General features: G+C 43.2%; 1 protein-coding gene across 15 annotated transcripts in view; it reads left to right on the forward strand.

The window, feature by feature from the left end:
- The first annotated feature begins 293 nt into the window (after positions 1 to 293).
- Positions 294 to 20,297, forward strand: part of PPFIA1 (PPFI scaffold protein A1) — a 200,309-nt gene continuing 180,305 nt past the window's right edge. For 8 of the 15 annotated variants that reach the window (XM_077462339.1, XM_077462331.1, XM_077462358.1 and 5 more), the window contains exons 1-2: positions 295 to 587; positions 12,137 to 12,400. In XM_077462339.1, the coding sequence (XP_077318465.1) occupies positions 12,137 to 12,400 (264 nt within the window). In that variant the 5' untranslated portion in view covers positions 295 to 587. Of the gene's footprint in view, positions 588 to 12,136; positions 12,401 to 20,297 lie in introns of all 15 variants that reach the window. The other 7 variants (XM_077462396.1, XM_077462441.1, XM_077462386.1 and 4 more) reach the window with 3 other exon arrangements.

Here is a 20,297-nt window from a genome sequence, read left to right on the forward strand (position 1 = left end):
TTCAGTCAGGTGTCATTTCTTTTCTGTACCCAACCGGCCCCTAGAGAACTACAAGTCCCAGCATGGACGATGTGGGCGGCCCCTCCGTCTGTCAGCGCCCTTCTATCACCACGCGTGATCCCCGCCCTCCCCACACCTCACAGCCCTCACTCCCGCCCCCTTTTTTTCATCTCCCGTGCCTCGCTCCCGCCCCCTCCCCTCTCATTGGTCTCGCGTCACGAACCCCAGCACTCCATCCGTTGCCCTAGCAACATGGTTTTCCCGAACCCGCCCTCTGCGTGACGCAAGGCATGCCGGTCACGTCACGCAGTGAGCAGGCGCCGCGGTGTATGCCGGGTACAGAGAGGCGGCCTGCTGACGGATCCCGGGACAGCGTCTGAGGGGGGATCCCTGGCCCTGCCAGTCACCGGCCGAGGCACCGCGGGGAAGTACCGGGGCCCGCTTGAAGGGGGTTCCCCGGTCCGGTTGACGAAACTCCAGCGTTTTCCATCCCCGCCTCGGGACCCCCGAAACTGCCACCGGTCCCCGGTCCATGACCCAGATCTGCCAGACACTGCACCGGCCGGACACCGGGGACACGCACCAAGGTAACCGGAGACCCCTCCCCCCTTCTACCTGTGTGTACCCCGAACATTATACCTGTGAGAGAAGATCACCCCCTCCTATGCTGTATACCATATAGATCCCTCCTCCATACTGTATATACCTTCCTATACAGACCCCCCCTCTATACTGTATATACCATCCCACTACAGACCCCCCCCCTCTATACTGTATATACCATACAGATCCCTCCTCCATACTGTATATACCTTCCTATACAGACCCCCCTCTATACTGTATACACCACCCCCCTACTGACCCCCCTCTATACTGTATATACCATACAGATCCCTCCTCCATACTGTATATACCTTCCTATACAGACCCCCCTCTATACTGTATACACCACCCCCCCTACTGACCCCCCTCTATACTGTATATACCATACAGATCCCCTCTCTATACTGTATACAATACAGATCCACCCTCTATACCATACAGACCCTCTATACTGTATTTACCATCCCCCTACAGACCCCCCATCTATACTGTATACACCATACAGACCCCCTCCCATCCTCTACTGTATACACCATCCAAAGACACCCCTCCTATACTGTATACCGTGCAGACCCCCCCCCCAATACTGTGTACACAATTCCATACAGACCACCCCCCCCATACTGTATACATGGACCCCCACACCATACAGTGTGTATTATATACTCATATATATGATAATATATCCATGATCCCATTCTTCATAGTGTCCCTACATTGTGTATTTTATTATATCATTCCTACCCCCCCCCCCCCCCATGTGACTTCTGACTTATACAACATTATATCCCCCCTTAGTATGTGTTTATATCCACCTCATATTTATTATTATAACCTCCCCATTGAGTGTGTATTTGTTATATACTCATCATATATCATCACTCTCCTCCCTTCCCCATAGTGTCTTATATACCATTATATCTATAATCCTATTCTTATTATCATTTCTGTATATTATATCATCTCTAATATCCCCCCCCGTAGAGTTAATTCTATGAAATGATATCTCAATCCCGGCATTCGTGCTTTTCTGTCACTGCTTCAAATATTGTTTATTATATATAACACATTATACCTCATAGTGTGTCTGTCACTGCTATCTGTTATGTTATTACATCATGCCTTTATCCCTCGCTACTTTGTAATTGTTTCATGTCTGTATTCTGCCCCATAATAAGTATCTGTCACTACGGTGTATACAATGTTGTCATGTCAGTTACACCCACATAATGATTACCTACAGTTTATGTTGTATAATGTCTATTGCATTATCCCCCATAGTGTCTGTCATTGCTGTATATGTTATGTCGTATCCATGATCTTAGGTCCCATAGTCTGCTATAAGATATGCGCACCGTGTGACCGTCATATGTATGTATGTATGTATGTACTCCGCAAGGAGAAAACAAAACAGCAGCTATAGGCCAATTGCTGCTTAGGATTTATGGCCTACTTTAGTCTGAGCTCACATATGTCCATTGGATGTGTTTCCCGCATCTAATACGCATGACAGAGTGTGACCGGCTCTCAATGGAGCCAGTTCACACAGCTCCGGGGCAGCCGCGGTCCGCATTGGGAAAGGGTCCTGTGCGTCCAATGGGCTAATTCAGGCAAAAATTCGGACCTGAATTGGTGAACAGGGATGCACCGGGCTCCATGCTCTGAGCCACAGCCGCAGCATATGTGAACTGAGCCTGAGTAGTACCAAAAGTAAGCACTATTTGATTATTGCATGCTGAACCTTTTGTAAAAAGGTGATTGAGCGGGAAATGTAGCCTCCCTTTTGCTTGTTTGATTTTTATAATCCCTGAACATTAGCGGCTATTAAGGGGGTTGTATATGTTCGTTTTTTTTTTTTTTTTATTATTTTTAATGACAAACATGTCATACTTACCTCCACTGTGCAGTTAGTTTTGCACAGAGTGGCCCCGATCCTCATCCTCTGGGGTCCCTTGGTGGCTGTCTCGGCTCCTCCCCACAAAAGCTATCTCCCCTCTGGGAAGCGCTCTCCCAATAGGGTTAGCTTGCAGGCACGCTCCTATGTGATACACTCGGCTATAGCTGCCGAGTGTATCACTTGGAACCGCCCCCGACGCACTGCGTCATTGATTTAATTGACAGCAGCGGGAGCCAATGGCTACGCTGCTATCGATCATCCAATGAAGAGCCCATGGGAGCTGGGGGAAAGCAATGCAGGATCACACTCACGGAGATTTGGGGCTCAGATAAGTAAAATGGGGGCTCGGGGGGGCCGGAGAGTGCAAGGTGTTTTTTCACCTTAATGCATAGGATGCATTAAGGTGAAAAAACATGAAGCTTTACAACCCCTTTAAAGGTGTGAGGGAGAGAAGAGAAACCTTTCCGTAATGGTCAGTACCAGTGTGCAAAGGTGTATTTGCTTTGGAAGAATAAATCACTTCTAACGATGGATGTCCTATGTTTGTCAATGTTGCTGCGTTATGTAAAACTGTTAATTTAGTTTTTTTTTTTACATGTTAAAATGGGATGTCTTGAAATTTGTGCATAATTTGAAAGGGTGCAGTAAAAAAAATTGAAACAGTCTTATTGTAAAAGCTCCTTTGACCCTACTTCTCCTGTGGGTCACATGAGTGCATTTAGTTCTGCACTCCGGTGACCCAGATTCATCCAGCTGTTGTCTGCTGTCAGCTGATGTCACTCAGCTGGTTCAGACTCTTGAGGGATTCCAACCTGAATGTCGGCAGCTGGCTCAGCCTCTCAATGTGCCACTGAGAGCCTAAACCAGCATTTTCTGCTCACTCCACACTAGAGCTACATGATTCTGACTAAAATGAGAATCAAGATTTTTTTTTTCTTGCTTGGAAGATCACGATTCTCACGGCGTAACATCATCTTTCACATTAAAACAAAAAAAAATTGGGCTAACGTTACTGTGCTGTTTTTTTTTTTATTTATTTTTTCCCGAAAAATTGTTTGAAAGACCACTGGGCAAATGCAGTATGACATAAAATATTGCATCAATTGACACTTTATTCCCTAGGGTCACTGTTAAAATATATATGTTTGGGGGTTCCAACTTTCTAGCAAAAAAAAAAAATATATATAATATATATAATTTTTTTTTATTTTTTTTTTTTTTATTTAATTTTTTTTCATTTTTGGATAAACTTGGGGAGGGTTAAAATTACTTTCTATTCAAGCCAGCGGGTGGATGAAGCCTTCCTTTTAGTTGTATAAAGACACAGGTTTTTATTAGGTTGCCCAGCAGCAGGGAGGTTGTAATGGTGCTCAAGGACCAATGATGTCATTAGTTGATAGTTGACTTGCACTGCATCCTTGTTCCCCCCCCCCCCCCCCCACCCCCCTCTGTATAAGCACTGGGGTCACATTTGTTGAGTGACGGAGAGTAACCGAGAGAAGAGAAACCTTTCCATACTAGTCAGTACCAGTGTGCAAAGGTGTATTTGCTTTGGAAAATAAATCACCTCCAACGTTGGGTGTCCTACTTGTGTGTGGATGTTTCTGCATTATGTAAAACTATTAGTTTAGTTTCAATTTTAATTTTTTTTTCTGTAACGGGTCAAAGAGAGGACCAAATGAAAAGTCCTTAGGTGTCCTATGTTTTTATTGTTCAACCGGTTACACCAAGCAAGGCAAAAAACAGCCAATGTGTTTTGGGGAGCACACTATCCCCCTTCATCAGGGCTGGAAGAAGAGCTTAAAATAAAACAAAATAAAAATGACCAGAAACAGATGTGCTACTAAAAGTATACGTGTGTAAAAGAAAAATAAACAAACATCCACCAAGATCAAAAAACATCCTCCGAACCGCAGTGCAATACAGCTCGAGTATGTAAAAATAAAAGGAAACCACATTTCACTCTAAGGACCACAGGTTTATGCCTCGTACACATAGGATGCCTTTTTCCTCCTCTGGATGCTTTTATTCCAGGTGAGGAAAATGCAGCTTTAAAAAATAAAAAATGCTCCTAAAGCCACATTTTTGCTTGTGTGTTTGTGTATTTGCCATTAATGCTTTCTATTGGCCAGAATATTAATTTATTATAGCCATTAGAATGCATTAAAGAGGTTGTAAATTGATGTCATTCAAAGATGTAAAGATGTTGCTGGCTTCCTTGAGAAGCTCAAGGCAGGAGATGCTATGAAGGAACAATCACAATGTAACTAAATGTATCTGAAGCTGCCTCGCCTGGTGTGTGGCTGGATGAAGTCTGGCCAAAAGGATACAAATGTTTCTACTGTTGGAAATGCAGTTGGTTACAGTGAGGAAAAGCACAGACCCATACTAAATTGATATTACTAAAAATGGGATTGCCATAAAACTAACCCAGTTCAATGAAACAAACTTCTATAGGAAGCATTTATAAGGGTATTTTATTTTATTTTTATTTTTTTAAAGCTTTAAACCGAGTGAAGTGGTATTAGAACAGCTGTCGGGTTTTTATAGCTGTCTATCCCCAGACTTTTGGGTTATAACCCTCTCATGCTATTCAAAAAGAAAAAAACATTTTGCCTTTTTAGTTCTACTTGAAGGGGGGGTGAGGAGTGTCCTGTAGACTCAGCAGGAAGTGAGGGGATATCCTTTCTTTTGCGAAGGAACACCCCTCTAGGGCAGTTGTCACAGGAACAAGTGTACTCATTATAGATTTCCCCTCTGTTCCTATTCTGTTGGAAACTCAAACTTTTGTATTTCCCTTGACTTTCATTGCTACTGACATTGCTGATCAGGACAGCTGGAGAGTGAATCGCCAGAAAAGGGAACACAGGTAGTAATAAAAACCTGGAAGTGGTTCTAATCCCTCATGTAGTGTTCTTGCAATGCATAGATTTAAAGGGAAAGTACAGCCAAAGCTTGTTTGGCTGAACTTTTCCTGTGAATCACATGAGTGCGATTCGTTCTGCACTCCTGTGACCCGTTTTCAGCACACAGCTGACTGAACTCCACTGTCTGATATCACACAGCTGGTCCAGGCTTAGGAAAAATTGTGACCATACGGTGGGGGATCCGCCCACATGCTTGTACTGGCACCTGGCTCAGCCTCTAAGCAAGCCGCTGAGAGCCTGAGCTGCCCCCTCCACAGCCCAGTGCTCCAGTGAGTGCGGAGGGTTGGGCACAGAGCAGGGAGCTGGTGACCGACAGTCACCAACTCTTTGGAGCTCATGGAGCTGTGAGAACTGAGTGATTGGCTGTGTTTGATTGCTCGGTTCTTAGTGTTAGAGCCGGCAGGGGATGGATGCTGCACCCACCTAGGTAAGTATAATTCTAAAAAACAAAACAAAAACACTTCTCTTTTAAATTGGCCTTCAAACGTTCATTGATTTTTCACTAGGATGAAGGCCTGGGAAATTCCAGCCTCGGCTATGTTAATGTACATGATGCGGTGCTCTTGCATGTTCCATTATGTCTTTGAAGGAGCGTGCTGCCTAGATACCCATTTAATAAATCAGTTAAAATGTGTATCAACCTATTGCAATCAGAAAACAACTTTTATTAGTTCAAAGCAGATAGAAAGATGAAAGACAAGTGTTTTTAGTGGAATATTTCACGTTGCACATTGCTCTTATGGCCATAAGCCGATGTTTGGGCACCCCAAGACAAACGCTAAAAGCCTGCCTGCTTGTGCTTTGGTTTGTTTTGGATAACCGTGTCGGAGACTATAGTTCAGAAATAGAAGATAATCCTTTTGCTGCCATGGCAAAGGCATGCATTTATTTTTGGCTAATCACCCTGTTAGTATAGTGTGGGTTATACTATTTTTATCAAGATTTCTTGCTGTGAGGGTTGTACCAGCATAGAGGCATCTTATATTGTCTAGTTATGTTTGATAGTTTTGTTATCTTCGGTGCCTGGTAAGCTCTGTCTGTTCTGTTTTTATACATGTGTATTCTATGCGAATAATTGTTGTCTGATTGTAAGTGTGTGTGTGTGTGACATGTTATATAGTTTGTCATGTTTTGCATCATAGCTATTATTGCAGTAAAGAATTGTTAAAGTAGACCTGTCATAAGATAATTATGTAGGCTGCCTCTCTTCTTAAGAATTCCCTGACTTTTATGGTGGTGCTTTGGCTTTAACATTTTAGTCCCCTTTCACATGGATGCCCCTGTTCTAAGTAGATCTATAGTATGTTTAGAATGGAATTGGATGTCACAAGTGTCCTTTTGCTTTTTTACTTGTGATGGAGAAAAAAAAACTGATCCAGAATATCCCTACGGGTGACCTGATGTAAATCGCGGTACATCCGCTATATCCATCCACGTTTGGTTAGATCTTCATCTTCTAGACACAGATATTGCATTGGATCTTGACAAACATGAATGATTTGGATGTATATTGGGGACACATCTGCTTACATCTGGCCACCCATAGGTATGATAAGTATGTAAAGCCATACATTTCTGGATAGAATGGGAAAGGGTTTGGACTATGGTTTTTACTGCTATTTCAGCCTCTATAACAGGGATCTGCAATTAGCAGACCTCCATATGTTACAAAACTACAAGTCCCATCATGCCTCTGCCTCTGGGTGTCATGCTTGTGGCTGTCAGAGTCTTGCTATGCCTCATGGGAATTGTAGTTCTGCAACAGCTGGAGGTCCGCTAATTGCAGATCTCTGCTCTATAAGAAAATTAACTCTAGGCCTTGTTTACAGTGGCATTGCAAGGGTTTATTTCAATCCTAGAGTTCAGATTTCAGTTTGGTTTGGGATAGTGAGGAAGGGTGGTGGTGAGATTTTTTTTTTTTACACTTTTCTTTTTATTTTATTTTTTATTCACGAATGTGCATTACAGTAACAAAATGCTCAGCATGAGCACCCTAGCAGTTAAAGTATATTTGAACCGACATGTATCCGGTTATTTGAAAATGAGTATATACAGCTTGCTAGGATAAGAAAATAAGATATAATAAAGCTTTCAATGAGTCCCCGTTATTTCCCTGGGTATGAAAAATCAACACCAATTAAAAGGTTTGAATTCTGATAGTTGTTACTTTGTCTGAGTCAGTGGGTTTCTCCATTACTGGAAATGGTGAGGGTAGATGCACACCACACATCCAAGATCTTATTATATTTTGTTGGGCACCCTCTGTGTTCATATACAAGTTTTTCATATGGCAGTATTTGGTTTGCCATTTTTTTATCCATATACGGACAGGAGGAGGACTGGGTTGAATCCACTTAAGTGCAATGGCCTTCCAGACCCTCTTCTCTTTTTTTTTTTTTTTTGCTGTGTTCCTGTTGGAGAGATTTCCCCTCTTCCTGCCCTTGTGACGCACAAGAATAAGTAGGGAGGAGAGAGCTCAGCAATACAGGCCTTTGGGGGGGAGGGGACTTGTAACTAATTAATTTACAGATTTCTTAAAAAAGGAATGTCGTGGTGGATCCCCACACAGCCACACTGTTTGACAGCAGGTGCAAGTAGAGAATCCCCTCTCCCACTGTCAGTGAGGGGATCAGTTGGGAATTTTTTTGTTTTTCTAATAGTGGGGTCAAATCAATGTTTATTTTCTACTGCAGCAAATTTCTATCAGTGTATGTGGTTTTTGTTCAGTAAAGCCATTCATTCCTACATCAAATGTTGATTGTAAAGTCTCCTTCTCCTTAGTAAAAAAAAAAATTAAAAATATATACCCGCCTACTCTGCAATGATATTACACAGAGCCACCCTCAGATATCTTCTTCTGGTGCCCCCCGATGGCGCTCTCCATTTTTCCTCTTCTTGGTGTAGCCTCATAGAAAGCCATTTCTTATAGGGGTACCTGCAGGCTTGCTCCCAAGCCAGACTGTGTGTGTCTATTGACACACACAATCTTCACTGAATGTGACTGACAGCAGCAGGAGCCACTGGCCTGTCGGTCTCTGCAGCACTACAGCACTGGATCAATGCAGAAGTTAGAACATTGTCTAGAAGGGGGTGGGGTCACAGCAAGTTCTAAAACTTTTTTATTTATTTTACTTTAATTCAGGGAGTGCACTAAGGTAAAAAAAAATGTTTTATAACTGCTTTAAAAGTAAAGGAAGTCTTGAACTACATTTTAATGTACTCTGAATTTTCTAAGAATTTTTATATGCAACTCTACTAGTATACACCCATGCTTAAAAGGCTTGTAAACCCTCAAGGTTTTTCACCTTTTAATGCATTCTATACATTAAGGTGAAAAACCTTCTGTAGTGCAGTAGCCTCCCTTTTTTTTACTTACTTGAACCCGGTGGTTCCAGCGATGAGGACGAGCACAGCCGCTCCTGCCGCTGTCTTGGGTCCTGATTGGATAGATTGATAGCAGCAGGAGCCAATTGCTCCCGCTAATGTAAACAAATATATTACTAAATATATAAATTTGCTGTGAGTGTCACAAATAAATGTTTTTAAATAAAACCTAAAGTGAAAACTAGCAATAAAAATAGTGATAAGTGCAGCTGCTGTATACAAAGTGCTAACCACTTGAACAAAGTAATAATATAGATCTTACAGCACTAGCAAACATAATATTGATACAAGGGGGAAAAAAGGCAACATTAATAGCAAAAGTGAAAGTCCATATAAAGTGACTAAGGGTCCTTTCACACGGGGCGGATCAGTTCTGATCCGCCCCGTGGATGTCCGTTTGCTCAGCGGGGATCACTCCGCCGATCCCCGCTGAGCAGGGAGATGACAGCTCCGTCTCTGCACACTGCGCAGGGACGGACCTGTCACAGCGCCGCTCTCCCCTATGGGAGATCGGATGACGACGGACCGCAGTGCCCGTCGTCATCCGATCCACAGACGGATGGAAAAATAGCTTTTTCCTCCGTCACACTTTTTCGGATCGGAGCGGGTCGGATGTCAGCGGACATGTCACCGCTGACATCCGACGCTCCATAGAGCTCTATGGAGCACCCGTTCAGGTCCGCCTGAAAAACTGACAGGCGGGCCTGAACGGATCGTCAGTGTGAAAGGGGCCTAAGTCAAATGCAACAAAAGTGTATCAGAGTTTTCAAGGTGTATTGCAACACCCCCTCCTGTGTCCCCACTCATCAAATATTTTCAGTCTGGGGGTCACTTCAGGCTTACTAGCAATGGCCAGGGATGGCAACTTGATCATCTGAGAAATTTCCTTAGTTGAGGATACTAGGCCAGGATAATAGTCCCTTTCCTTAAATTTTTGGGTATCTATTATCCTGGCCGAGTATCCTCAACTAAGGAAATTTATTGGATGATCAAGTTGCCATCCCTGGCCATCACTAGTAAGCCTGAAGTGACCCCCAGACTGAAAAGCTGAGGGTCTACTATATTTGGTGAGTGGGGACACAGGAGGGGGTGTTGCGGTACACCTTGAAAACTCTGGAGGACTTTTGTTGGATTTGAGCACATCAGTCACTTTATATGGACTTTCGTTTTTGCTATTAATGTTGCGTTTTTTTTTTTCCTTGTATCAGTGTTATGTTTGCTAGCACTGTAATATCATCTATATTATTGAATTGCTCCCACTGCTGTCAATCAAATCCAGCGACACAGGGGGTGGTGCCGAGTCCTGCTGTCTGTGTCCAGTGGCCGCAGCAGCAGGACTCGGGAGCGTGCCCGCTATGGAATGTGGCTCTCCGTAGTGGCACACGAGAAGAGGAGGAGCGCCACTGGGGGACCTCAAAAGAGGAGGATTGGGGCCGCTCTGTGAAAACCCTTGCATAGTGGAGGTACGTATAACACGTTTGTTGTTTTAAAAATAAGAAAAAGAACCTTTACAACCCCACTGATCTTATCCTACTGCAAGCCTACCTGGATTTGTTTAACTGCAAACAGAAGACTTTTCACAATGATGTGAAACAACCAGACGCTATGGGTTTTATTTACTAAAGCTGGAGAGTGCAAAATCTGGCTCGCTTCTGCATAGAAACCAATTGGCTTTTAACCTCCACTTGTTTAAGTAACCACTTGATGACTGCACTATAGCCGAATGACGGCTACAGCACGACCGGCTAATTCTGGGATGCCATCATATGATGGCCTCCCATGATCGTGCCCGCTGTGGGGAGTGGACGGTGTGCTCTGTGATCGCAGTGTCCTGGAGGCAAAGAGCCAATCGCAGCTGATCACGAATGTAAAGTGAAAACTGTTATCGGCACTACTTTCCTCATGCTGACAGCATGAGGAGAGAAGAGGGCCAATAACTGGCTTGTGTAAAAGGGAAATGTGCACCGATTATCAGTGCTACCAATCGGTGCCCATCAGTCTTGCCTTATCAGTGAAGAAAAATTACCGGTGTGCAAAATTTTATAACAAACTATAAAAAAAAATTTTTTTTTTTATTTAAAATTTTCGGTCTTTATTCATTAAGCAAAATATAAAAAAAAAGTAGTGATTAAATACCACCAAAAGAAAGCTCTATGTGGAAAAAAGATAATTCTTTTTGTTTGGGTACACTGCGCAATTGTCATTCATGCGACAGCACTCGAAGCTGAAAATTGGCCTGGGCAGGAAGGGGGGTCAAAGTTATAAAGCTTTGGCAATAAAACTTAAAAACGGATTGATTTCTCTGCAAAAGTGAGCCCGATTTTGCGCTCTCCAGCTTTAGTAAATAAACTCCTATGTGCTATTTGACTAGGCTTTGGATTAAATGAGGGAGCCCCAAAACATTTCTTTATAGCATGAAAATTGAACTTTTTTTAAAGTGGTTTTAAAGGCAGTAGATTTTTTATTTATTTTTTTACCTTATTGCATTCTATGCATTAAGATAAAAAGCCTTCTGTGTGCAACAGCCCCCCATAACACTTACCTGAGGTCCCTCTATGTCCAGCGATGTCCACGACTGTCTCAGCCATCTGAGATTCTCCCTCCTGATTGGTTGAGACACAGCAGTGGCACCATTGGCTGCTGTCAGCTAGCTAATCGGGGGAGAGGGGGCAGGGCCAGGTCGGGACCCCATGTCTGAATGGACACACGAAGCTGTGACTTGGCTCGGGTGACCCCATGGTAAGCTGCTTGCTGCAGGGGCTCTGAACAGGAGGGAGGGGTCAGGAGCACAGAGGAGGGACCCGAGAAGAGGAGGATCAGGGCTGCTCTGTGCAAATCCACTGCACAGAGCAGACAAGTATAACATGTTTTTTTTATATATATAAAAAAAAAAAAATAAGACTTTACCATCTCTTTTAAATCAGAATATTAAGCTTTTATTATTGCAGACATGTGCCCTGCTGATTCATGAGATGTGTGAATACAATTAATAGCTCTACTTTAAAGTGATAATTGGCTCAGTTTCGGGAATTCAGGTTTAAAACAATATCCCACTTTTAGCACATAATGTTTTCCTTCACCATTGATGCAGACTTTCATTGTATCCCTGTAGTTAGCACACAATTCATATGGCCTCTTTGTAGGCCAGGCTGTTGTCATTGTGTGGTACCTTTTAGTCTGCTAGTGAACACCTAACAATACACTGAGGTGCTGTATTTAAAAAGATTATAAAGAACGCGATTTGTGTTTTTGGACTTTCAGTTTGCTAAATGTTTATATGATTTGGCAGTACACTCTAAACTGATGCCGTCCTCTTCTTTTAAAGATGATGTGCGAAGTGATGCCAACCATCAGCGAGGCTGAGATGCCTTCAGGGGGAAATGGAAGCCATGGATCGGGCTCCCCCCTACAAACGGACTCTGATTCCCACTTTGAGCAACTAATGGTTTCAATGCTAGAAGAGAGGGACAGATTGCTGGATACACTACGGGAGACCCAGGAAACACTAGGGATAAACCAAGGCAAGCTACAGGAAGTGACCCATGAACGGGACTCTCTACAAAGGCAACTCAACACGGCTTTGCCACAGGTATATATATATCCTTAAATGTTATTGTGTGGCTTTTTTATTTTATTTCTTTCTTTCTTTTTTTTTTTTTTTTTTTCCAACAAGGTTTGTCTTTTGATTGCTATTATTCACATAACAAGAAGCCATTTGGCTGTGAGGTGGCACATGCTTCTGCATGGACTCATGTTCACATCATCTGAGGAGTTCTAGGCTGATCAGCTGATGGGTGTCTGGCTTATGGAAAAAAAGAGACTTTACAAGTTGTCACTTTAATTCTATTTTTCTTATAATGACTTGTTGCCATTCTGTTTGGCTTGTAGAAGATGTGAGTTGAATTTCCACTGTTTGCTCTGTGACTCTTTATTTTTACATATAATGTGACATTTCAGGAGATGCATATAGCCATAAAAGACTATATAACTCAATGGGTGCAGCTGACACAAATTAACTGTTTGACTAAGTGCTGCTAACAATTTTGCTTTGTATGCTGCTTGTTGGGTTAGAATTATGGAAGATGCCATTGTTTGAAATGTTTTTATAGATGCAATGAGCTTCCATGGCTGTCATCCATATGCTTGGCTGGTACTGGTATGGTATGGAGGTTCTGAGTTCCTATTATTGGCAGATTAGACTCTTGGTAGCCCTGTAAGGGTGACGATGAACATAGCCTTTTTGGCTTTCATCGTTTTTATATTGACAGGATTGATTTAGAGTTGCCTACTTTTATTTATGAGATCTCTTTCCCATCCCAGCAGGGAAATTCTAAAACTACCATAACTTGGCAATATTTTTATTTTTTTTTCATTAAGGGTGGCAACCCATCTCTGTCAAGCCATTGGTTTCTTATGAAGGCCATGCTAGCCAGGGACCATAAAACCTCAGAATCTCACTCAATGCCATTAGGAGGCTGGGAGCTGCCAAAGAAACACAAGCAGCTTGAGTGCCGGTAGTGTCAGAGCATTTCAGATGTTCGGTTTAAAAAGGTTAATGGGTGAAGGTTGCAAATAAGACACTGTTTCTAATCCATGATGGTTGGGGATGGAATAAGTGGAAAACCTCTATTTTTATAGCCTGCACTGGAAATTCAACTCCTGGAAACTGTGATGACATCCATTGTCCTGCCCAGTTTTCCTTAATGAGCACAATTCTTTAGTGATGAAGGTATTTATTGCTGGTGGCATGGTGGAGGGTTGCTCCAGTACTATTGCATTTGCTTTCATTGCTAGCAGACAAAAGGCTCTTATATAAAATGACCAGGCACTGCTGTTCCTAAAATGTGAGGATTGTGTTTCGAGAATCGACATCACTATTGCAAAGTCAACTTCTAGGACCCCTTTGTATTAAAGTAAATCTTTGCTGGTCTCTTCAGCGGTCTTGGCAGGATATCCTGGAAACACAACCCTTTAGGTCCCCGTTCGTATGGGGCCAATTTGACATGTCGAATCGCATGACAAATCAGAGCCTATTGCTGGCAATGGCACAGATTCAAAAAAAGTAGTTCCTCTACTACTTTTGATGACTTAAGCGATTTTCATTAGAGATCCGTACATGAACCTGCACAGATGTCTCCTCAAATCGCTCCCGAGGTCGGACTGAAATGCTGGTGTGAAATCATGTGAGTTCAGCTGATTTCAAACCTGCATTTGGAGTGAACCTGCACTGGATATTATCTGCTGGAGTCGCTCTGCTTCTTATTCAGTGAACTTTCTTCAGTTGTCCAGTTATTCTAGAATTTTCATTGTCCATCACAAACTTTTAACATTCCTCCTAAAAACTGGCAAAGTTGTTTCTCTGTCTTTGTGTTGTAATGGTAACACATGGGGTGCTGTTTTGCTCTAAAGAGATTATGCAAGGCTGCATATGTAAGCTTCGTTTTATTAATGCAGCAGGCTAACAACATTCCACTGGGAATTTGGCCTATTACTATGTGTTATTTGTGTACTGAGTAGTAGTTTTTATTGTGTAGTGTTGATGCATTAGTTTACAACCTGGTGTATTCAAAATGTAGACAACCTCCTACTATATCAAGATTTATGTCCCTTGTGAGTCATCCCTCAGAGTGTTGGAGCTTAGATCTGAGTAGGCCCATGTTTGGATGTTAGAGTAGAAAATGTATAATCTGCAGTGCCTTGGTGAAGGGCATTGATAAAGTGTCAGTAAACCCATATGCACACACTTGAGTATCTGAGTAGTACTGAATTTCAGTGCTTATAAATACCTTTATTCTACATTCTTTGTAAGTGAACATTCTAAAGTTTGTAGGTGGAGCAAATTTCCAAACTGTGACATGTAATGCACATGTCTCTGCATGTGACTTTTGAGCTAGTCTGCACAGAGCTGATTGGTGCTCTTTGTGGTCACATGACGAATTTAAATGTTTGTTAGGATTTATAATTAAAAAACAAAACAAAAAAAAAAAAACTTAAATAACATAAGACAAAAAAGAGTGCCTGATTTGGGGCCTCATGCAAATGGCCATCTTTCTCCCATGTCTTTCATGTCTACCTGATCATTGTGACTGCACTGCTGAATGTCGGCAGGATAAACAAATGAGCAATGTGGGAGTGCTCCTATTGTCAATCAAAAACCTTGAGCCACCCTGTGCAGAGGAGCCGTGTGGGGCGGATAACTTTGAATTATGGGGAAAGTTTGCTGATCTTGACATTAGAGTATGTGCAGACAGAGTGGCAATGGAGAAGACTGGGGATCACCTGAAATGGCATTGCCGCTCTGCATAGTGGACCCCGTTGAGCTGGCCAGTTCACAAGGTAATTGCAAGATGATAATGAACTTGAAGAATATCACATATAGTGAGACAACGTGCATGTAGAGCTTTGGAGGAATGTGCAAATTTTGGTATTACTGACACTTTAAAGTGGTTGTAAACCCTTACAAACCACTTTGACCTACAGGTAAGCCTAGATTAAGGCTTACCTGTAGGTCTAAGAAATATCTCCTAAACCAGTGTTTCTCAATTCCAGTCCTCATGGCCCACTAACAGGTCAAGTTTTCAGGCTTTCCATTATTTTGCACAGGTGATTTGATCAGTTTCACTGCCTTAGTAATTACCCCAGCTGTTTCATCTGAGGGAAATCCTGAAAACATGACCTGTTAGTGGGCCATGAGGACTGGAATTGAGAAACACTGTCCTAAACCTACACTGTTTAGGAGATATTTGCTGAAAGACAGGCGCTGCTGTCAGCGGCGATATGCCGGGAGCGACGTCATCGCGGCTTCGCCGAATGACAGCGGCGGAGCAGCGAGACCCACCGAGAAGATGGATGCTCCGGACTACAGGGAACAGCGGTGACTTCTCTGGCTCCTTTGTCAGGTAAGTGACACATAATGGACTACTATGCGATGCATAGTAGTCCATTATGCTTTACCTTTGCAGGGAATCAAAGAGAAAGTAAACTCATCATAGTTTACTTCCTCTTTAAAAGCTCTTGAAAACTTTAAAAGTATCTTCTAGTAAAGGGACGGGTACATTGACTACCTAGTTCCCAGACTTTGTCCAGCCCTGCCAGTTGTAATTCTGCTACAGTAAAGCTGGTGTTTCACTTCAGCTATGACTTTCTACTCTGGCCTAATGCTTGAGAGTTGGATTTTCATTATCCAAGACTGGATAAATTCAGGAGCCAATAAAAGTGCCTCATTGTATGACCATTGTTTGTGTGTGGATACGTCACAGTACTTAGAAAAGGCTGAATTAAAACTGGGCATTAGATCACAAGTGAAACACATCTGGTATCTTCCTGAAAATGCAGGTTGCGCAGCCTCCATCCTTATTCTTTGGCTTTAGTACTTGGCAATTTACTCGCCCTGTACACTACAGATATGTAAAATCCATATTTTATTTATTTTTGCAGGTCTGTTACTTTGTATTTTAAAGAGGAACTGCAGTCTGCTCACATAATTTGTAATAAAAACCTCTTTGCCATTTTGAAGCTTCCCTCCAACCACTTTGCATATTTTATATACCGTATATACTCGAGTATAAGCCGAGATTTTCAGCCTCTTTTTTGAGGCTGAAAGTGCCCCCTCGGCTTATACTCGAGTCGCCGCTGTCTGACTGCTCGATCAGCGTATCGAGCAGACAGACGGCGGACATTAATTTTCAAAAGCCGCGCCTCCTTGTCCGCCTCCGCCTGTGATAGGCGGAACACTGAATTTCCCAGCAGTCAGTGTTCCGCCTATCACGGACATCCGCTCATTCTCATACTACGGACGAGTATGAGAGGATGTCTGTGATAGGCGGAACACAGGCTGCTGGGAAATTGAGTGTTCCGCCTATCACAGGCGGAGGCGGAATTTTGAATTGTAGAATGGCCGCCGAGAAGAGCGGCGATCCATCGGCACGGGACGGAGGAGGCACGGCACGGCACGGGACGGAGGAGACACGGGACGGAGGAGGCACGGCACGGGACGGAGGAGGCACGGGACGGAGGAGGCACGGGACGGAGGAGGCACGGCACGGGACGGAGGAGGCACGGCACGGGACGGAGGAGGCACGGCACGGGACGGAGGAGGCACGGCACGGGACGGAGGAGGCACGGCACGGGACGGAGGAGGCACGGCACGGGACGGAGGAGGCACGGCACGGGACGGAGGAGGCACGGCACGGGACGGAGGAGGCACGGCACGGGACGGAGGCTTGGGACACAGGTAGGCTGGACACACACACAAGGCTGCACGGACACACACACACACACACACACACACACACACACACACACACACACACACACACACACACACACACACACACACACACACACACACACACACACACACACACACACACACACACACACACACACACACACAGGGATGGATGGATGGATGGATACACACACACACACACAGGGATGGATGGATGGATACACACACACACACACACACACACACACACACACACACACACACACACACACAGGGATGGATGGATGGATGGATACACACACAGGGATGGATGGATGGATGGACACACACACAGGGATGGATGGACGGACACACACACAGGGATGGACGGACACACAGGGATGGACAGCCATGTCTCACCCTCGGCTTATACACGAGTCAATAAGTTTTCCAGTTTTTTGGGGGTAAATTGGGGGCCTCGGCTTATACTCGGGTCGGCCTATACTCGAGTATATACGGTATATATACTGTTTCTGTACTTACCAAATATGCTGCAGAAATCTTCCTTCCCTGAGTCTGGCTGCATCCATTTTACATGTGGGCAGCTGAAGCTGCTAAAAAATGTAGCGCTAGTGTCTACAACGGTATTAGTGTACTAAAAATTGCTTAAACAACATGTGCTCATAACACAATGTATAGATGACCATCGACCTGAATAAACAGGTCAATAATTAAACATATATTTTTTTCTGGTTGATGGTTATCTATACATTGTGTTATGAGCACATGTTTATGTAATTTTTAGTACACTAATACTATTCTAGCGCTACATTTTTACTTCCTTTTACTTTTTGTATACATTTTTTTTGTCATATTCGTATGTAGCAGCTCTTTTTTGTTTGTTTTTTCACAGATTAGCGCAATAATTTATTTTATTTTTAGCTGAAGCTGCTGTCTGTTCACTTCCTGAATTTACACCGGCTCACACCTCCTAGCTGTGCAGCTCTCATTGGCCCTCTTAAGCCTCGTCCTCCCTCCCTTCCTGGCAAACTTGCTGTGCATGATGTCATAAGCCTAGGCTAATGACCAGACAAACAGGAAGTGGGCTGTATAAGGTATTTACTGGCAGAAAAAAAAATGTTTTACCATCCAAAGTTAAAACAACAAGGGCAGGAGATTTAATAGCTGGAAAGATGAAAAAAATGACTGAAGTTCTGCTTTAAGTTTGAAGGTCACAGCATGAGGGCCAGACAGCTAGCATTTTCAGTGATGTCTGCAATGGCTGACTTCACCATTTATTCCAATAAAATAAAAAAAATGTTCTAAGCAGATTTGAACACTTTTATCATATGGTAAAACCCTAAAGCCCACTGCTCAATGCACCCATACCCACCTTCTCTACCTTTATCTGCCACTCCAGCTCAACTGGGAGGCAAACCTTGTGTAAGTTTCAAGTTGGATGGTGTTTGTGGTTTTTCACTTTGATAACATTACCCTCCTCCATATTTGTTAGGACCTTCTGATTGGCTGCTCGTATCCCTGCGCTGTATTCTGGGAGGAGGTCACACCTGTTCATCCTTACCTGGTAGCATCATGTATTTTCTCTGGGCTCCAACGGAGTGGTGGTAGAGTGTGGCAAAGCTCAGAATAAGTGGCTGGGGAAGGCCAAAGTGAAAGTATCTCTTAAAGTGGATGTAAACCCACTCTCTTCCTTTCTAACCTACTGCAATATTGGTTATCTAGAAGGATATACATGCCTCCTGCATGTATACTTATCTGTCAAATGTCTCCCCTCTGTCTGCTATGAGACCCAAAAAACTGCAGATTTTGTGGGCGGGTCTGTGTTCCAGGGCTCAGTGGGTGGAGTCGTGATGTCGGTAGGCTCCCCGTCCACCTCTACACTCCCCTTATCAACATGCATTTTCTCCTGTGTATTTCTTACACTGAACTTCTGCTATGATCTCTAACATCCAGTCAAAACCTAGAAAAGTCCCCACATGATTTCAGCATGCCAAATCGTGCTGAGTTGTGGAACAGCCAATCCTTGCAGAGCAGCAGAAGAAAGGAGTGGGAGGGAATTAAATAATAATGCATGTCTCTTAGGCTAGTGCATGAGATATGTAAATCACCTGTCACTCGCAGCAAGGGGGAGGATTTGACAAAGTTTTTCTCTGTTTGTCAAGATTTATCTGAACAATAAGAGGATTGCTCAGAGCTGGATTAACTCTTTTTGTGACAAAACTGGGCTCAAATGATAGGAAATCTTATACTCTACATTATGACATCAAAAGAATAAATAAATAAAATTCGGGTTTACATCCACTTTAACCACTTACTGACCTCCTCATGTACATATACGTCGGCACTTTGAAGAGGGATATCTCGGTAATGGCAGCAGCTGCTGCCACAACCGAGAGATCCATCTTTACAGGAGGCGGTCATGTTTATGATAATGGTGGTCTCTGCAGCAGGTTCGCCGCGAGATCACCGTTGGTGGCGGTAGAGGATCCGCCCCCTCCCGCTGCGCTCTCCGCCACTTACCGGAACGGTCGGTAGAAGCGGAAGCGATCGGGTCCTGCACACTGCTGGGTATGGAGACGAGTGAGGCCAAGATGGCCCCCCCTCGTCTCTATACCATAGGAGGGCGGAAGCGACGTCAAAACGTCACTTCTGCCCATACCTCTTAAAGGAACATTTTTTTTCAATGTAATTTTTTCAAATTGCATTTAAGTCCAAATAGGAGATCTGAGGACTTTTTGACCCCCAGATCTCATATTTAAGATTTCCTGTCATGCTTTTTTTTTTTTCTATTACAAGGGATGTTTACATTCCTTGTAATAGGAATAAAAGTGATCCAGATTTTTTATTTATTTTTTTAAATTGTGTAAAAAGTAAAAGCAAAAATTATTTTAAAAACACCCTGTCCCGACGAGTTTGCACGCAGAAGCGAACGCATATGTGAGTAGCGCCCACATATGAATATGGTAATCAAACCACACATATAAATATATAGTATAAATAATTCCATAATCCTTCGCAATGTAAGATATACTATATTGACAGCGCTTAATAAACCATTACTTCGCAGAAAATAGAAAAATTACAGTTCACAATTTCCAAAAATTCCACCAGAGTGTAAAGTCCTAAGAAGTGGATATGAACTATCAGCTTAAATGTTCATAAAGTGAAAGAAGAGGTCCATCTCCAAGCCATCCACCAAAAAACGCCAGTGTGAATAAATTCCACGCACGGTGACACTCCTTATGGTAATGCACTT

The sequence above is a fragment of the Lithobates pipiens genome, unplaced genomic scaffold, assembly GCF_037356315.1.
Source record: "Lithobates pipiens isolate NorthernLeopardFrog02 unplaced genomic scaffold, aLitPip1_a1.2 Scaffold_10, whole genome shotgun sequence".
NCBI classification, from domain to species: Eukaryota; Metazoa; Chordata; class Amphibia; order Anura; family Ranidae; genus Lithobates; species Lithobates pipiens.